General features: G+C 37.4%; 2 protein-coding genes across 4 annotated transcripts; both read left to right on the top strand.

The window, feature by feature from the left end:
• Window positions 1-251: 251 nt before the first annotated feature.
• Window positions 252-7,486, top strand: LOC103131815 (butyrophilin subfamily 3 member A2-like). Of its 3 annotated transcripts, XM_016666924.1 has the most exons (7): window positions 252-571; window positions 1,078-1,079; window positions 1,616-1,963; window positions 2,073-2,289; window positions 2,650-2,714; window positions 3,076-3,189; window positions 4,326-7,486. In XM_016666924.1, the coding sequence occupies exons 1-7, from the start codon at window positions 492-494 to the stop codon at window positions 4,718-4,720; spliced, it is 1,221 nt and encodes a 406-aa protein (XP_016522410.1). In that variant the 5' UTR covers window positions 252-491; the 3' UTR covers window positions 4,721-7,486. The 3 variants fall into 3 exon arrangements, with proteins under 3 accessions (XP_016522410.1, XP_007543607.1, XP_007543606.1); XM_007543545.2 differs by lacking the exon at window positions 1,078-1,079 and having other exon boundaries at window positions 252-579; window positions 1,619-1,963; XM_007543544.2 differs by lacking the exon at window positions 1,078-1,079 and having other exon boundaries at window positions 252-579.
• Window positions 7,487-8,583: 1,097 nt separating this feature from the next.
• LOC103131814 (butyrophilin subfamily 3 member A2-like) lies at window positions 8,584-15,164 on the top strand. Its single transcript, XM_007543543.2, has 6 exons — window positions 8,584-8,817; window positions 9,289-9,627; window positions 12,115-12,331; window positions 12,472-12,533; window positions 13,455-13,568; window positions 14,291-15,164. The coding sequence occupies exons 1-6, from the start codon at window positions 8,655-8,657 to the stop codon at window positions 14,929-14,931; spliced, it is 1,536 nt and encodes a 511-aa protein (XP_007543605.1). The 5' UTR covers window positions 8,584-8,654; the 3' UTR covers window positions 14,932-15,164.
• The last annotated feature ends 3,936 nt before the right edge of the window (window positions 15,165-19,100 follow it).

Here is a 19,100-nt window from a genome sequence, read left to right as displayed (position 1 = left end):
AATGCTAATTTCTTTTTAATAGTCTATTAAATATTATTGACGTTTTATGGTCAGAAAAAAGGTAGAGTAAGTCGAATGTCACAGCAAACTTTATTTGTAAACTGTGTGATTGAGACAGAAGCTGAATGGCAGTGAGTTTCCTTTTTCTTTTTTTACAACACGTGGGTAATGAGTAACTCGCCAGATCTGACGAGGTAGCGCTAATAGTCACAACACCTGTGATCGTTCTGCGCGAAATTCTGTTCCCCTGTGACAAGCCCCTTGACACGCCCCACTTATCAGATTTCAGGATGTCAGGTTGACGTCTATAAGAACGTTCCGTCTATCATCGCGTGAGGACGTAGACGGAGGTTACAAACAAGAAGCAGGAGAGCACGAGCACTTTAGCTACCGGGCACCGATTAACAGAGAAACGGCCAGACAAAGTTTTCGGATCGGGGCAGAGAGGATTCAGTGAAAGTTCCGTGAATGAAGTTGGTGTGTTTTCGGATATGACATTCACATGCAGATCGTCGATCCGCGTCTGGGTCACAAACCCAGGCTGCGTCCTGTTCCTGTTTGGGTTACTACTGTCATCAGGTACTGACATTTTCCTTTTTTTTAATCAAGCACATTTGGCTACAATATATTGTTCATTTACGTATAGTGCGGGTCTTTTATTTTTACTTAGGCATTAGGGTTCACTTCAGCTTATCACTGCGCGACAAGTTATAAAAAAAAAAGAAAACAAGTCCTGACGGTGATGCAACGCAAACAGGAAGTGGGTTATTTGCAGCAAATTGTGGCGTCGAAGAAGTTAAACTTGTTGAGGTGTTCAAGACACGTCGATTGTTAAACGCTATGACTTTAAGTCTTTACTGGGCTCGAAATAGATTTGTCTGTTTTTACCTAAAAGTAAAAACAATAAAATAAAAATAAAAAAAGCTGTTCATTTTCTGGCAAGCCCTGACTGTTTTCTTAAGACTAAAGCAAATTTGCTCTTGTATAGAGGAACTAATTGAGTGTTTTGCATGTTTCCAAAATCTAGTTGCTAAAATCTATCTGATGCATTTCACAAGAAAGCTCATGCAATTTTAGCAGTTATTACCTTTTATAAATGCAAATCAGCTACTTTTGGGTTTGAATTAAAAGCTGATTTAAACCTATAACCCATCACCTTAACTACATTACTGTTCAAAAGTGTCAATAGAACAGAACCTTTCCAAACTTTCTGATTTAAGAATCACTTTCCTGAATGGATCGTACTGTAAATGTTTGTTACTCTATGTAAACTCCAAGGCGATGTACTGTTTGCCAAAATCAGTGCAGAGCAGCAAATCGCATAGAAGAAGGTGCTCTGGTCGGATTGGCTCTTAGCATTTGTTCTCCACTTATGCTATATTCATTGCCAGTTTGTTTTTGCCAGGAGTTTGACTAGGCCATGATAACACATGGCTAAACTTTCTAAACCATTCAGTTGGCAGTTTAAATGAACCTTAGATGAGAGATTAATGCCTTAAACTTTGTTGGCAGCAGTGCAGTTGTGTTAATTTCACAATAACAACAACAACAACAACAACAAAAACCAGCATTGGATTTCTCTTTTCATAGTTTTTTTTATTGCTATTCTCCCCAGCAGGTTCTGCCTCAGCAGATATTGTCCCACAGACAATAACAGCCCATGTGACTGAAACCGTCGTCCTGCCCTGTCGCATCACTGTCGATGGTGAATTCCCCACAGTGGAGTGGTCCAAGGAGGGCTTAAAGGAAAACATCACCTTACTGTACCGGGATGGCTGCGAGACGTTTGGGATGAAGAATCCGGCCTTCCACTACAGGACAAACCTTCTTTTGAACAAACTGAAGGACGGCAACATTTCTCAGATCATTTACAACCTGAGGGTGTCTGATGGAGGCAGGTACCACTGCAGGACCCGCAGGGAGAAGCAGTGGCAGGTTCACGCAGTTATCATCCTTAAAGTGGGTGAGTCTTGGTCTTATGTTTGGCTTCATGGTAGGATTATGTTTTGTGCTTCATCAGACATTGAATCTTTATCAAGAGTCCTATAAGGGTTGGTTGAATCTCATTCCAGGTGCCATGCCTGAGCCAAAGCTCACAGTTGTTCCCTCCTCTGCTGGTGGAGGAGTGACCCTGGAGTGTAAGGCAGAGTGCTGGTTCCCAGAACCTGACATAACGTTTCATGATGATGAAGGAAATGAGATTACAGCAGAAAAACCCACAAGAGGTCCAAACTCTACTGAATGTTTTACTGTTACCAGGAGAGCAGTTGTTCAGACTCCCATCAACAGGTAATTATAGGTTTATGTGTGTTTGAGATAAAGTCAGTAAAAGTAGGCAGTAAGTGGCAAACTTTTTGTGCCTCCACATACTGTCTTTTCATTTATTCATGTGATAATTAGGGGTTTCGTGAGCAACAAATAGTGAAGGAGAACACACCACTACACTTGTTTTCCATGCGGGGCGATACTCCAGTTACTCTGGCACTAAAGCAACAAAATAATTTTCTCTTGTATATGTTTGTACGGTAGAACCAGCCGATGTCTTATGTTAGATATTAAAACATTGTGCTCAAATGACAAGTTCTTTCTTTTATTTCAAATTTTGAAATAAAAGTAAAACTGACACTTTGTCTTTTTTTTTTACCACAGAGTGACCTGCAGAGTCCATCAGAGAAAGCTCAATCAGACCAAGAAGACAGAAATTTACATTCCAGGTATATCAGATTACACTGATCTGAAATTAAACAAACATTCTTTCATGGTTGTACTTTAAGAGCTTCTGCTTTATGTTTTCTTGCACTGCATAAGTGATTGATAGTTTTTAATGCAAGTTTGAGTTTATTTCGTAGTGAAAAAACATGATCTATCACCTTTAACTGAACATCACGACCAAAATACACCATGTTAACACAAAAACTACGTTTGGTGAAAAATTAGCCAGAACAAAGAGTAACTAAGTTAAGTAGTATTCACTTTGCATTTCTCCATCTACACATGTTCCAAAAGAAAAAAAAAACAACTTTTCTGATATGCTTTGCATCATAACGTATAAAGTTTTTTCTATTAACATTTCAGATGACTGCATGAGGTCTTGCTCAAACACTTCAACCATCACAGGAATCATCACTTCCTTCGTGATGGGGTTAATAATATGTGGAATTGTTTTCCTGATAGACAAAAAATCCTGGGGTAAGTACGCTCACTGCAGCCAAGTGAAGAAAGAAACATTTTTTTCTAAATTACTTTAGTTGTATGTCATTTTCTTTGGCTTCAGATAAATCCTTACTTTAAAAAAAGTCACAAAACACAATGAAACATCCTACAGAAAATGTCATAACTAATAGAAGTAATTGTGCAGAACATTGTACTTGCAATAAGCTGAAGGACATTTTAAAATAGGAGATGTGCAGCACTAACATGACCTGAACATTGCTACACAACTTTGGGAAAAATACATACAATGGTAGAAGGAAAATATAAAAAAAAAACATTTTGCAAATAAACATCAGAAACACCTGACCTACATTTGCATTTTTCCCTGAGATACAAGCAATGGAGAGAGCACCACAAATACATGGAGGGTGGCGCTCCTGTCAAAGTGAATTTTTCGGCTGACATTTTAATGCTCTGTAAGGGGCAGGATATGAACAATACACTTAAACACTATGTTACCATGTGAAACAAGATTGTGGCAACATCTTGCCAAACACAAGTCAATCCTGCAAGGAAATTTGTTAAAGCTTAAAAAATAGGGGTGTGCTGTGGTGGCGCGGGGGTTAAGCACAACACACATATGGAGGCCTTAGTCCTTGAGGGCAGGCTCGATTCCCAGCCTGGTGACCTTTGCCACTTGTCTTTCCCCTTCTCTCATTACCCACCTTCTTGTCAATTTACTATCAAATAAAGGCCACTAGAGCCAATAAAACCTTAAAAAACAAGAAAGCTAAAAAATGAAGAGTGGGGTGTAGGTTCAATAATAGAACAATACATATACTATATTTAAGGGATACAATGGGATAGTGTAAATCAGCCTGGTACTGTGTCTAAATTCATTTGTAATAATTTTGAAAATTATGTGTCATTTTCCTTCAACTTGAAAGTAGAACAATGCACCACTTTGTATTGGTCAACAACTTAAAATCCTAAAAGCACACATTGAAGTTTGCTGTGAAAGATTTTTAAAAAAAATATTCCAAACGGTATGGAAATGATTTTAACACTAATAAAATAAGTTGCACATAAAAACATTTTCTTGGCAATGAAATATTTGAAAAGTCACGAGTGAAGCAAGTGCTAACGGATATTTCCTTTCTGTAATTGCACAGGGAGAGGACTTCACTTATGTCTGTCAAGAAATGGAAATATGAAAGAAGCTGTTCAAGAGAAGGAAAAGACGGACAGTAATGAATACAGACACAGTGGTACCTCACAGGAAGAGCAGTTCACAGATAACTCCAGAACCTCACTAGATGGCAGAGAGCCAGTAACCCAGCCACCCAGCTACAACGCGTCCACAGGACAGGACACGTCCACTATGAAAACGTATGAAATGACTGCTGTAAGACCAAACAAAACCCCTAGCTTACTGAGCAACGACAGGTCTGTTTCCCTTTCCTCTCTGCTCTCTTCCAATAGTTTTCAAAAGACCTTAAGCTACCAGTCAAATGCCAATGAGAGCTCAGAGGCACTGTTAAATGAACAAGAAAACCACAACAACTAAAATGTGGCAAGGACTAGGTCATTTTAAGTTAGTCCGATAATTTCAAGCTAAATTGCAAGAGAACTTGATCATTTTTATTCCCATGAAATTAGAATAGGAATTTTATCTCCAGATAAAATTTGCAGGGTATTTTTTTTCTGGAGACATTGTAGTGTTTTCAACGTAGCTGTTGGTGACACCAAGTTAAACCACAAATGAAGACCCTGGAGTTTAGTTGCAGCTTGTTTAATGGTCTTCATGAACATGTGGTGAAAACTGAAGTGACAAAAACTATGCTCCATCTCAACATGTAGAGACATGTATACCCAAATTTAGTGGTTCAAGTTCACTAAAGTAACATTACAGGAAAATCAACAATAATATGCGACTAAACAGTATAATCTTCCATATAATACAACTTGCGGCGTTCCTGCATGACAATTCAGAGTGGATGGCATCTGATAACATTTCCATGCTGCCTCTTGCATGTGAACCTGTCTTCGAAGCAAAAAACGGAATACCGGAAGTACGTAACCGGAACCGGAAGTAGAATTTATCGATAATGCATTTTTTATTTTTTTCATGCAAACTTATATAAAGCATGAATTGTTTAAACAACTTGCAATCATTCTTAATTACACCGAAATATTTTTAGAATTATTTACTTAACCTTATGAACTTACTTATTTATAGAAATGTCTTAAGAACAACACAGACATCATTATGTGTTTCATTTTGTTGTGTGTTATTTTTATTTTAATTGTGCTTTGGTTATTTTGCGTCTTTTGGATATTTAAGATATCTTTCAGTTCCAGTGTTAAGAGCTCTTTACAAGATTTTAAGTTTTTAGATATTTGAGAGTGAAAACTTGCCTTGTTATTACATTATCGGTAACCTCTAAGAAGATGCATTGTCTAGCAAAACTGACGGTGATAGGCCTCAAAGGATCAGGACAAAAGCCTACAAAACTTTAATTTAAAACCAAGTATATCAAGACTTCTGCTCAGCAGTCTTCAGTTTTCTTATCCTCGGGTTTCAGTCTTAAAAGTGTACATCATTTTTAGAACATCTCTGGTCTTGTACGAAAAAGATATTGCAACTATCACCATATCCAGTTCCAGTTAGCAATTAGGCTTGTTAGTGAGCCAAACAAAGTCTTAAATTATGTGGGAATAAGACTAAAACAATCTTTCCATAATTTAGTGTTAGACTTTTAAAAAATCTATATTTACTGAATATTTTGTTGTACTAGAATTTTGTTTAAACATTAAATTAAACAGGGAACTGGCCTTTGTAATTGTGACGTAATTTGCAAGTGACTCATTAGGTTACTACTGACTGACACTTAGGTTGTTGGAGAGTGGTTAGGTGTTTGACTGTACTTTTTTTTTTGCATATCTTTTGCAACACATTCTAAGATGTGTGTTTGAATGTTTTCTCAGGTGTTTTATGAGTGTTTCACTTCAGCCTAACATTTCCTTGATGAGTACACCATGTTGTCCCTATTCATGCTGAATTTTTGTAAATTGTAAGTTCTGTCAATTTAGTTTTTCTTTAGACAGAATATACTTCAGTTAGTTTAGAAACAAAATTTGTAATTAATTTTATTAAAAATAGTTTATATTATTTTGGTAACTTTTATTCCTTCTACTTTAAGTGATTAAGGACACCCTGTGTCCGGTGTGATGACGGGATGTTTTTTTAAATTTTTTTTTAACACCACTTTTTGTACTTGAAACATCAGATCAAGTTAACTTTCATTTCCATGTGTCTTGTAAGAGTTTTTTTTATATATAAATTATTGTTCTGTCTGTATTTTTGCAAGAAAATATCAATTTTTTTTTTCAAACAATCAAGTCGGAAGTGCGTTCAAGGTCTTTTCCTGTAAATCTTTGCTTTTGGAACTTAGAAGGCCGTGCGACACAGACTATTTGGTTTAACTTCTATCATTATCAAAGAAACTTGTTACCACCTACCTTCTACTTTATTCGATGCTTTTTGTTGGCACCTGATGCTGATGCGTCAGGTCTGCTCTCCCGGGTACTCGCATCGTCCCTCCATGCTTCAAAGGGAAAGCAACATATACACTGATGCTATTTATCGATTTTAGCTTTGCATTTAACATTGTCCCAATGAAGCTGAGTGGCAAACTCCTGAGGATGTGTGTCATGTTATACATTTGCAAATAGATTCTCCATTTTTTTCTTTTACAAATCACAAGTGGTCTTTTCTCTCGTGCTGTTTCTACACCAATGACTGCATGTCGCATCATGACTCAGTCAAGATAGTTACATTTTTGGACACCACCACTGTAGGGCGTATGATCTAGTAATAATAAAACAACTGCACATAGCAGAAGTCTCCTTCTACACATAAAACAACTAGAGTCTCAGGATATATAAAACCAAGGAGACAGTTGTTGAAAAACAAAAATATAATGCACCCACTGGTCAGTGTTGGAGTAAACGGTTCATTGTGTCTAGGGACCATCATGACCTCTGATCTTAAGTGGTACGATCGTGTCAGGCATGTTGTCAGGAATTTACACCAAAGTTGTGTCCTTTCTTAAATCTGTTAACATTTTACTGTTACTTCCAGTCTTTAGTCTGTTCTTATTCATGTTTATCTTCTGATAAATCAGGAGGAATTGTTTTTACATTTTACCTTTTCACTTTGCATATGTTCAAGCTGTGTCAAGTTTCTGTAATGTATTGTCGTGTTGGAGCAACAAGGCAAAACAAGTTTTATACATATTGACAATAAAGTGTCATCTTAATTTAACTTGAATTCTTGGGTTTTACTTCTTTGGGCTATGATATTTATTGAATGTTATTGAATGTTTTGTTCACGAACTTGGAGTAAGATTACTCCTTGCTTTCATCCATCTGTTGTCTGCTCCCAGTCGTCTTTGCAGGTTTGTGAGGGAGATGGTGCCTATCTGGGTTATTGGGCGAGAGGCAAGATATGCTCTGGACAGGTCATTCATCTGTCCATCACAGGGCAACACCGACAGACACAGGACAAGCAACCATGCACACACATTCTCTAAGGGTCAAATTAGGGAGACTAATTACCCTAATAGTCATGGTTTACATGACTATTACACTGTGGTAGAAAGCCACACATGCAAATTCCACGCTAAATGACTGCAGGCCGGTATCCTGATGCAAAGCTACGGCGCTGCTAACTGTGCCAAAGCCAGCCATCTGATAAGTTGGACATGATTTATTTAAAGAGCAGATGGTTGTCTGTGTACTGTTATCAGTCTAGTGAGTGGCACACAACTTGATAAGATAAAAGTATATGTAGATTGTTTTGCATTTCTCTGAATTGCTTAAAAAAACATCTAAGGTTTGGTGAGTCTTTTGAAACAAGCAGCCTGCCTCTAAAACAAGACATTTTATTTTGGTTTGATGTTTTGTAGAATTTTCTCCCTCTTCTCTGCTTTCTGCCCACCATCACAACTGAATGACATGAGCTGTGTGTTTAGTAATTTAAAAAAAGAAGAAAAAAAAACTCAGCAGTCAAACTACACATAAAATCTTAAAGTTGAAATAATATCCTTGTTAGTCACAGTACTGACTTAGTGAGCAGTTCAGGCAGACATTTATGCTGCTTCAGTCTCAAATGCAGACAGCAGTTTCAAGCCTAACTCCAGATGATGGAGCTATAGGCTGCTCTGGAAGAACAACTGTTGTGAAAACATTTCTAGCTATTAAGCTATTAAACTTTCTGCACAGCAATGCTGGCTGCGCTGTAAATGGCTTAGACATTTTAAAAGATGTATTAATTTCAATTAAACTTAGAATGAAAACTATAATAATAATAAAAAAATATCATTATAAAAATAATTTACAATAACAATAAAAAAAGTTGTTAAGCAGGAAGTATCCCTTTATTCCCTCCCCCTTTCAAAGCGAAACTGGATCGACAGGCTCTCGAACCCAGGGCCTCGATGTTTGCTCCTGGAATAAAAATGCTCCAAGTTCGCCGAGCTTATAGACGGCCTCTGGTCATTTCAAGGACCTGCTGGACGGACAGCAGAGCATTTCTCCGTTTCTCCGCCGCTCATGTCGTAGTCCTCTCTGTCGTCGTCTTTGCCCTGTGCTGCTCCACAGGTATGGCCTGGTTAACCTGTTATTTTTTTGTCTAAACTGCGATTTATTTGCCCGACATAGCATGTCGTTTGTGGCTTTTTTTCTTGTTTGCGTGTCGCAAATCAACGCGGTCCAAGTTGAACTTAATAAAATCGAGTTTTTTTTTACGTGACGTCATGCCGTGGTTTCCTGCCTTTTTACTGCAGCTAAATTCGACCAACTCAGCTAATTCTTCGAGTAGAAACATATAATTACACACACAAAGCGAATTAAATCTGCTTTGTAGTTGTAACTTCATGTATGAACAGCCGCTTAACTTTTATTCTAGCGGAAGAGGCGAGCACTTCTGGAATGTTCTTCATGCTCAAGGCTCAAGGCTGACGAAGTAAATGACCATTGAAAGTCAATTACTGTTACACAATTTATTAATGTCGCTGCTTCCTCTTCTTCTTCTTCTTCCCTCTGCTTCCTCTTCTTCCCTCTCGATACAAGTGTCGGCAGACGTCACTCCCAAGACAATAGTTGCTCTCGAGAATGAGACGGTCACCCTGCCCTGCCGAACCAACCGAACAAGCGACCTCCTCACCGTGGAGTGGTCCAAGGCTGAGATGTCCCCCAACATCACCCTCCTGTTCCGCCATGGCAGAGAGACAGTGGAGGAGAAGAACAAAGCCTTCGTCAACAGGACCAAGCTCTTACTGGAGGAAGTGAAGCACGGCAACATCTCTCAGGTCATCTCCAAGCTGCGGCTGTCCGATGGGGGCCGATACCTGTGCAGGACCATGGTGGGGAAGCAGCGGCAGGTTGAAGCAGCGCTGGACCTCATTGTGGGTAGGTCATCTCTGTGGCTGCTGGGCGAATCTTGACAATGTATATCCTGACACTCTTCATTGCTAATCTGGTTATGTGCCTTTTCAATCTTCAAAAATAATCATTTACAGCCTGTTTATTATTTTTACGCCAACACAAAGTGAGGTAGCTACTGTGACGTTCAAGGAATCAGGAACTCACAAGTTAAGAGGAAGTTCAGCTCAATAATGTATTTGTGTAGAGTAGCTTCAGCTTCACTGTATATTTTGTCTCGAGGTACTTTATAAATCAAAGAAATCCAATTATATAAAGTAGTTAAAATATATTAAACTTTCAAGTTGTTTTCAATCAAATGACACAAGTACAACTTTAAGCTTGACAACATTGGAAAGTAGGGCTGCACCGATTGCAGTTTTCTGGCCGATCGCCGATCTTTAAAAAGCCTGGCCTGCTGATTCCTATTTTGGCTCATACTGATATTTTTTCTTTTGTCTGAAATGTTGTTAAATAGCAAGAAAGTTCCTAAGTTGACAACAATGAAATGACAGTTATTACTGCAAATGTGCAGACATGACCTGGTAGGACTGTCACCTCTCTTACAGCAGAGCAAAAGAGCACAGTGGCCGATTTTTAGACTTTTGCCCTGAAGTAGTTAAGCTTGGCCTTGCATATAAGTATCGGCTGATCACTGATCTCCCAAAATGAAGGAAATTGGGGCCTGTTTCCTATTGGAAAGGAAAGGCTAAATCAGAGAAGCAGCCTTGTGGCCCCGCCGAGATCCAAACTTCCTGTTGGAGAACCTGTTGACAAACAGGGCGACTATAAGTTTTCATTTCACAAACTTTGAAAAGTGGAAAGAGAAAATTAGCTTAAGGAACACCACCACCCACGTAGAGGACACAGTAGACATGTGGGAGAAGGTGAACTTGTCAGAAGAAACCAAAGTCAAAGGCACTCATTCAAAATACCATGTGTGGTGCAAAACTAACACTAACATAACCTCTGTGGACACATTCCCCACTGTGACACATGGTGGCAGGCAGCAACATGTTGGTGTGGTGAACTTGGTCAGAGTTGATGGTAAAAGGAATGGAGCTCTAACCAGGGCGGCAACAGATTTGAGGACGGAGTGGAGATTGATCTACTAGCTGAACGACATCCACAGCGTTTAGCAAGACTATAGGAAGGAAGAAGAAACATGTAGGAGTCTGAGAAACTGAGTGTGAGTGCAATCCAGGATATCCTCTGAGGTTTTCTTTTCTTTCTTTTTTTTTTAACCTAGATGAGCTGCGGTATAATTCGAACCATATTTATAGTTTCCTGCTTGACAGTTCTCCAGATTTTCTCTGTAGAAGCAGGAAGTTTGAATCACAGGGTCTTGAGGTAGATTACATCTAATGTAATCCCTCTGATGCAAAAGGTAAAGAACAAACAAAAAAATGTGACAAAGATACACACATAAAACAAACCAAAAAGAAAGAAAAAATCAGTCTGAATCTCACAACAAGTTTTAGGATAACTGCATTTTGACCTGAATCTGCCTTTTGGGGACTCTAGTCTCTAAACTAGACTCTAGTTTTTAAATAAAATCTTATTTATGCGTTTTAAATACCCAGCCAAATCCCAGACTTGTAGCCAATGCAGTGGCAAGACTTAAAGTTAATGTTCTCAATCCAGCATGACTTAGTTTAAGCTGTTTTACAAAAAGGAAAGCCAGAAAAGTGATTCTCTAAATGTTAAAAGCTGATGCAGATTTTCCCCAATGACTTACAGCTGTAACCACACCATAAAACGCTGGTCATTGTTTTATGGTGTGGCTACAGTGTCTTAAACCAGATCTAGTTTGTCAAATAAAATACTAACAAAAATGTGGTGATATTTGTGGCTGTAGCATCAGAAGATGGGGGGGTGAAATCGGTATAAAACCTTTGCCAGGCCTTCAGCCAGATAAGACATTATGAGGCCAGCGTGGGGACTGCTTTGGTGATCATACATGGTTTACTTTAAAAATACAGCTTTAGATACTTACTACTAAAGCAAACAATGTGTTTAAATTCAGTTGTCATCACGACGGCAGATGACTGCTCGTGTCTAATACTGAGTAGGCTACAATATTTCAACTGGCCTGCATTTGAAACCGGTACTGAAATCTGTATTAGGATAACAAGTTTCAGTTTCAGCAGGGGAATTACCTGTTCAGTCTGGCAACACACAGTCGTGAAATCAATCTTTGAAGTCACTCTTTGTTCTGTAAATGGATGACTGTAGGAAGGAAGTAGGCCTCGTCAGAACGTGAGACTGTTCTTGTCATGTTTCCTGAAGCCGTTTTCAGCCGCAGGAAATGTTTATCTTAGCGTTCTTGTAAGTTGCACCTGTGCCATACGTCATTTAGATCTCTCGCAAAATTCACACAGTATGGCGCGCCTACAAAAATCACATATGGTTTAAACGATTTACTTCATTCAGGGTTTTCTTTATTATAAGTACATCTTTTTTTTTTTTTGTCAGGTGCTGCGTCTGAGCCAAAGCTCACCTTTGTTCCCTCTGGTGCCAACGGGGGATTGACACTGGAGTGCAGCGCCGAGCGCTGGTTCCCAAAGCCGGAGATAACGTTCCACGACGAGAAAGGCAAAGAGATTGAAGCCGAAGAGCCACGGATTGATCAGGACTCAGCTGGATGTTTTAATGTTAAACGGAGAGCGTCTTTGCAGATCGTCACCAACGGGTACAACTTTCTTCACCTCAACCAACAGGGATTGTTTGTTTTACACAAAAAGCCTGTTGGGATGTTACTTGCATGTTGATGTTTTTCTTTAATCGGTTGAATAAAAAGTAAAACTTAAAGCTTTTATTGTTTCATCTCAGAGTGACCTGCCGTGTTCACCAGCCACTGTTGAAGAGACGATATGCTCATATTTATATTCCAGGTACAGTAATGTGTTGAATGTATATTCACAAGCTGGTGGTGTTAATTAGGGGAAAACCCTTAACAATTCTGACAAAGACGGTTTGATACGCACACGAGTTTTAATATATTTGTATTTGAACCAATTTGACATATTATTGGCTTTATACCACTAAGAAGTGGTATAAACATCCTCTAAGGAAAAAATGGCCAATAATAATTGCCTTTACTGTTAAAAAAAATCATAAGTCATGCAGTTAAGCTTATGAAGAGTTTTGTTGATAATGGTTCAAGAAAATCAGAACTTTATCAATTTTAATATAATTACCATGTTTAGACGATAGAATGTATTTGGATATGTTTAAATCTGATAACTTAGGGATTATATGGTTGCGTTTAAAGCTGTCTGCTTATGTTTTCGTCAACATATTTTATTAGACGGTGTGCTTTGTTCTATTTTGTTAATCAAATGTGTCAAACTGAGACCCAACACGTTGACACATCATGTTGTTCTGGAGTCTAGATTTGTCTTCACATCAATTCTCAACTGATCAAGACTTAATTTGGTCCAGGAACAATCAATGTTTTCTGAATAACTAAATTAGACAATATTTGCTTGTAGTTATTATACAGTAAGCCTAAAGATGTAGTTTTATATTTTATTTTGCATGATAAACAAAATGTAGCTGTTCGTTTGTGAAATTTAAATGGAACATAAACTAATTCAGACGTGTATGAGACTCAAGGTTGCAGTTTTCGCTTGGTTGTTCCTCACATCTCAGGCTTCACAAAGTATTAGACCTGATGCTTTTTGTTTAATCTTGTAACATGAAGCACTCAGTAAAGTCATCAATCTTCAATGGTATTTTTTTGTCTTGTTTAAGTGAAAAGCCTTTGAAGATATTTTTTATCACCTGCCATAATTGATTTCCTATTATTTCAGATGACTGCATGAGGTCCTGCACCAGCAGCATCGTGTGGAGCGTCATGGGAACCACAGCTGCACTCGGGTTATGTGCGGTCGCTTATTTTCTGTGGAAGAAATGTGGACGCTCAAGTAAGTCTGTAACTTTTTACTACCTCTACCAGAGCAGACGAAAACTTTCTGCAGCAGCTCCTGTTTGGATATGGAATCAGTCATTTTAATGTTTACTTTAACACAATTACTTCTAACCTATGAGTTTTTGTAGACATGTAATGACTTTTGAAGACTGAATATCCCTTTAACTTGTGTAAGTTATCGTACAAAAAAAATCCACACTGGAATTGTTGGAAATCTTGGCTAATGGAAGTACTTAGCATGTCCGATACTGCTGGTAGAGACGCATAGATCTCTCATTTACATATATATTGGACGGACCCACTTTAGATAATGACCTTTTACTATTAAAGTCATGAAAGGTTTATGACTAGACACATTAGTCAATTAAGATGTCTCTAATTATCTTAAATTACCATCCAGAATAGTCAAAATTCATTTTTTAGATTTAAGTTTTTAGAACAGTGCACCCACAGTAAGACTACCGTTTCACTGACATATATAGAGAAGGAGATTTATAGAATATAGCAGTGAAATACCTGAAGTATCTTAAGAATTGTAGAATTCAGCAAAAATAGTACTTGAGAAGAAAAACCTAGTGAAACAGGCGGCAAATTATAGGAGTAAAATTGTAATGTTTTAATATGAAAGGGCAAAGTGGTTGGTTGCAGCCATCAATGAGGTTTTCTCTTTAACTTAATAGTTTTACCTGTTTTCCTTTTTTTCCCCTTTACTCACAGGTTGCAGGCAGAAATCCCTTCAATCAATACAGGTGTCCAGTCCCAGTACGCAAAATGCCACCAACACTCAGTTACAAGGAGAAATCAAAGGGCTACAAAAAGAAATCGAACGCCTGCAAGGAGAAATCAAAGGGCTGAAGTCACACATTTCTGAAAAAGATGATATCATCGCCAAACAAAAAGCAGAAGTAGAAGAACTTAAATCCAAATACAGTGCTGCTCAACAGCAAAACCAACCTACAATGAGCTCCTCATCCTCACTTAATGCCTCTCACCAAGTTACCCAAACCCTTGACCATAGCAACACACCACCAGCAGCCACATCGGCAAGACACAATCCAAAACCAGGCCACGTGTCGAAGGCGAAAGACCCCAAACCGGCTGGTTCAGGCCCAGCCCGGCTCCCTGCTCCTTCTAGGAAGGACCGACCCAAAAGCACTCCTGATCTTTTCTCAAACAACGTTTCTGCCTCCTCCAGTTCTTCCTCAGCTTCCACTTCAAAGGAAATGAAAATTCCCCGCTCTGTGAGTTTTTCCAGTTCTCGTCCTGGTGTTGCCAGGTCTCCCCGCCGGTACACCATGGCTAACCCCTTTAGCGTTCTGGCAGATCTAACTGAAGAGTCAGAGTCTCTGATCCGTTAGCGTGGGATACTGAGACAAATTTACATGAAATCAACATAATACTTGGTACGGATATAGCATTAACGCATATGGTGAGCATAAGGTCATGATATAAGAAATAGGACAGACCAGTTCCAAAATGGTACTTCAAGGTTTTCTTTCAAAGTAGGGTTCTCTGAAGTCGCTTAGCTAGTCAGTATCTTACATTATGGCAGATACCTGAACTGACATCAGGAACCCTCTGTTTAAAAAGCACATCTGGACAGTATAGCTCTAAGACCAAAGTTGAATTTGCCGTCTTTTAAAACTTATTATTTTCTCCTCTTTGTTTATCTTTTAACGTATGTTTTTTTTTATTACAATGAATCACTTTTCCATTCCGTCCATGTTGGGAGCTATTAATTTTTAAACTTCAGGTTGTCAATCCATTTACATATTTTCCTACATATTCTCATATGTCTTCTGCCTTCAAAGAACTAGTTTTGCTCAGAAACAGTTTAGAACCAAATAGTGTTTATGTGATGCCCGTCATAATTATTATGATGACGAATGGGTGCAGTTCTGGCATTAGGAAATAAAAGCTGCCAAATGTTTTCTGGTGCTGCAGTTTTTACAGCTTTTAAGGAACATGCTAAATCTCTGGAGCTGATCTTGTTTATGTAGCCATTTTTTTTTATTGATAAATGTATATATTTTTTTAACACTGCTTGTCGTGGGTGGTTCAGAGTATTTCATCTTTGACTGCTTAGTGAGAATTTTGGTTTACTACAACTGTTTACAACTGATAAAACAGTGCAGTGAAAGTTAAAGGAACCACATTTTGTAAGTTTTAACTATAAATTATAACAGTTTTCGAAAGGAGACTTTGTTAAATATTGTCTATATATCTGATGACACTTTATCTCCAAAGATGCTTTTATTATTCTTAATACGAGTAAAGCATATTTTCTGTGAATGTAATGTAAATACCTTCTACTGTTACTCACTACTTTTTGCAGCTCAAAGGTCCTATTGAATACGATCTTTGATTTGAACATTTTTTTAAGTATTAATAGATTTTATTGTGATATGTGCTCTATTAAGATATGTAAATTTGAGTTTTTAAAATTTTTTAAAACTATTTTTACTGTGATAGAGTACGCCTATTTTTATGAATGTTCATAGACTTGTAAGAACATGTGTAACTTCATTTCTTTGCCTCAGGTTTTAAAATACAGCTCTCTGTGAAAACAACTTTAAAACATGCACCCACAGCTCCCCCTGGCGTCACACCTGAGAAACGCTGAATCACTTTAGTGGTTTGGGGAAACGTGACACATTTATGGCTTTAAAGTGAATCATTAATATTTAAAGAGCTGTGATCTGTATTGTGTGCATTTAAAAAATGTTTTAGAGATTTCATTCTGTCTGGGACAGCTGTTTCTGTTTGGTATTCTGTAACTATGAAATGAGTTCATATATTTTTAACAGTCAAATTGATAATAAATGGAAACTTACATACTTTTGAGAAACTCTGTAACATTAAAGCTGGAAAAAAAATCATCAGTCTTGGTATTTTTCTTACTATTTTTTGAGAAGGTTTTTTTAAAGTGCCGTTTAAAAAAAACATGAAAAATAATCTGAGCAAGATGTATAAATGGTTGAAAGGTGATTAATGGCTAAAAGCTGTCGATATAAAATGCCACTGGTGACTTAATGAGAATACAAAATTGTGAGGTTTGAGTGTTTTGGTCCTTAACAATAATGACAATCTGAAGCACAAAAGCAATAAGTGGCATGAAGCTTCACCAGAACATATTCAATGTATTATTACTTTGCTATGAGCTCAAGTTGAGGTTTTAACTCTGTTTGAGAGCATCTTATACATCCATCTCCTTTATTCTATACAACTCTCACTTTTGTGAGTCAGTTTGATGATGTGCATCTAACTGGCTCAAACACCTTTTAGGTTTAAGAATGTCTCAAAACAAACAAACAAAAAAATGGTAAATAGAATTTTGATATCAGATTTGTGCATTTCTCATAAATACATATGACAGCTCTGTCACTTTTTGAAAAGCCTTCCCAGTAAATTTTTCGTTTTGCTCCAGGAATTGCAAGAACTTCCTTCTTTACTGGACTGTAGCATTTAACAGGAAGCATTTATTTTCCGAAAGAGGAACCAGATTTATTTAATAGTCCAATTTTTCCAAGTGTCCCACCCCAAAGAATACAGAGGTCTGCAATTTTCATCGTAGATGCACCTCAACTGTAAGAGACTGAATCTAAATAATAATAATAGTAAAAAAAATAAAATAAATCCAAGAATCACTATGAATGATTTTTATGTAATAAATTTGCATTGCATTGCATGAAACAAGTACTGGATCACCTATCAAGAAGTCTGAGTGTCACAGACCTGTTAGTTTATCAAATGGTATTAAAATGGCTGGAAATATTCATAAAGCAAACAAAATTTCTGCCCAATGACAAATGTCACTCTGACTAGTGCAGGCATGTTTCACCATGCTAATCCCATTAACGTGTTGCCTGAATACTTTATATTAGTTTGTCATGCAGTAACATCAATATTACTTTCTCCACAGAAACTCTTAGCAGTTTAACTTCTTCGCACTAAAGACATCAGAAGATTTTTTCTAATAACTGAAGACGCATACAGAGTAAAACTCACTCTAAAGAAAGTGTTTTGTTATCTAAGAAAAAACTTTATGCTCACAAACAGCTGGCCTGGCTGTTTATTCCCTCCTGGGCTGCGTGTAGCTCAGTCTCAGTTGTACCATTAAATCCAAATTTCAGTTGTTTTTTCATATTTCTGAGATAAAATGTGTTTCCAAGGAAGAGATCTATGTCTACTGATGAATATCTGCTTAGCAGCCATAACTTCATTCAACACATTCCCATTCAACAGGGCCTTTTTTGTTAAACTGCGCCACCGTTGCTTTTTTTTTCTAGGTACTGACGCAAAGGCCTTTAAAAAAATTAATAAAATTCTATATTTTAAAATTATCCCTCAATATTAAAGACAACTGATATGTTGTCTATCATTTGTTAGTGTTTCTTATTTTAATTTTTATAGTCGTCCTGTCTAAATAAAAAAAATCGACTATACACATCCCTTGAAGAGAGAAAAAAAGGAGATAAACTCACATGGCCTAAGAATAACTTCAGCATGGGACTAATTGAGTTTGCAAAAACACAAAAACTGCAAAACTGTATTCGGCGAGTTTGAAGTGAAGTGCATTTAGATTTAGATTTCACAGAATAGAACCAGAAAAGAGGAACTGGTACTCACCAATACTGTGGTATCTAATGACTCAGGGAGAAACAAGAGTCTTTCTTAAGTGCAACTCCTCTTTCCCATCATATGAGTCGCACAAGGAGACAAGTTCACCTCGGTCGTTTGGAAGAGGTAAGATGTTCCTCAGTTTTCATTATGTTTGCAGTGCTGCAGTTACTTTAAAGTAGTTATTATCAATAATAATGTGATTATCACCATTTAACATGGATATTGAGCATGTGTTACCTATCTTTAAAAGTATCTTAAAACTTTTTCCAGTTACTTAATACTTTCCAGTTTACAAAAAGTAATAAAAAAAAAAGCTGATTATGCAGTCTGGTCCATGTTCAAGTTGACGCAATGATTGCAAAATGTTGCACTGTCAGCAGGGGTACGCAGTACCTGCAAGAGAGGGGAGCGGCTGTCTGCTGTAAAACAATCTGCAGCCGTGAGATTTTTTACAGCAAAAAAATCTAGTTGTAGCTAAAATGCTCTGAAGATTAACTGTGGATAATTTTGAGAATAAAGGTCTGAAAAAAAAAAACAAACATTAAAGATATATTGGTGTTAAAATCCAATCAGCTGAGATCAGAGCATCTGACATGATGAAAACGTCCAATGGAGAAAAATTAAATGTTAAAAGTGAATAAACTTCAAACTATTACTAGTGGTGGGACTCAGTGAATTTTCTTTAGATAGTTGCAGAGTCTGTAATTTATTTACCACCCTCAGAAACCATCTGTAGCTGTATTCACCTGTGAATAAATTTATTACACGTACTGCTGACGTTGATGTTAAATAATTCTGTTTGAAATGCATGTAGAAATAGGAAAATTTAATTTGATGCATTTGAATAAAAATTTTTTAGAAAGGAAACAACAAAGATAAAATATACCATATATATATATATATA

Source organism: Poecilia formosa, unplaced genomic scaffold (assembly GCF_000485575.1).
Source record: "Poecilia formosa unplaced genomic scaffold, Poecilia_formosa-5.1.2 Scaffold845, whole genome shotgun sequence".
NCBI classification, from domain to species: Eukaryota; Metazoa; Chordata; class Actinopteri; order Cyprinodontiformes; family Poeciliidae; genus Poecilia; species Poecilia formosa.
This window is presented reverse-complemented; position numbering and strand designations above follow the sequence as displayed.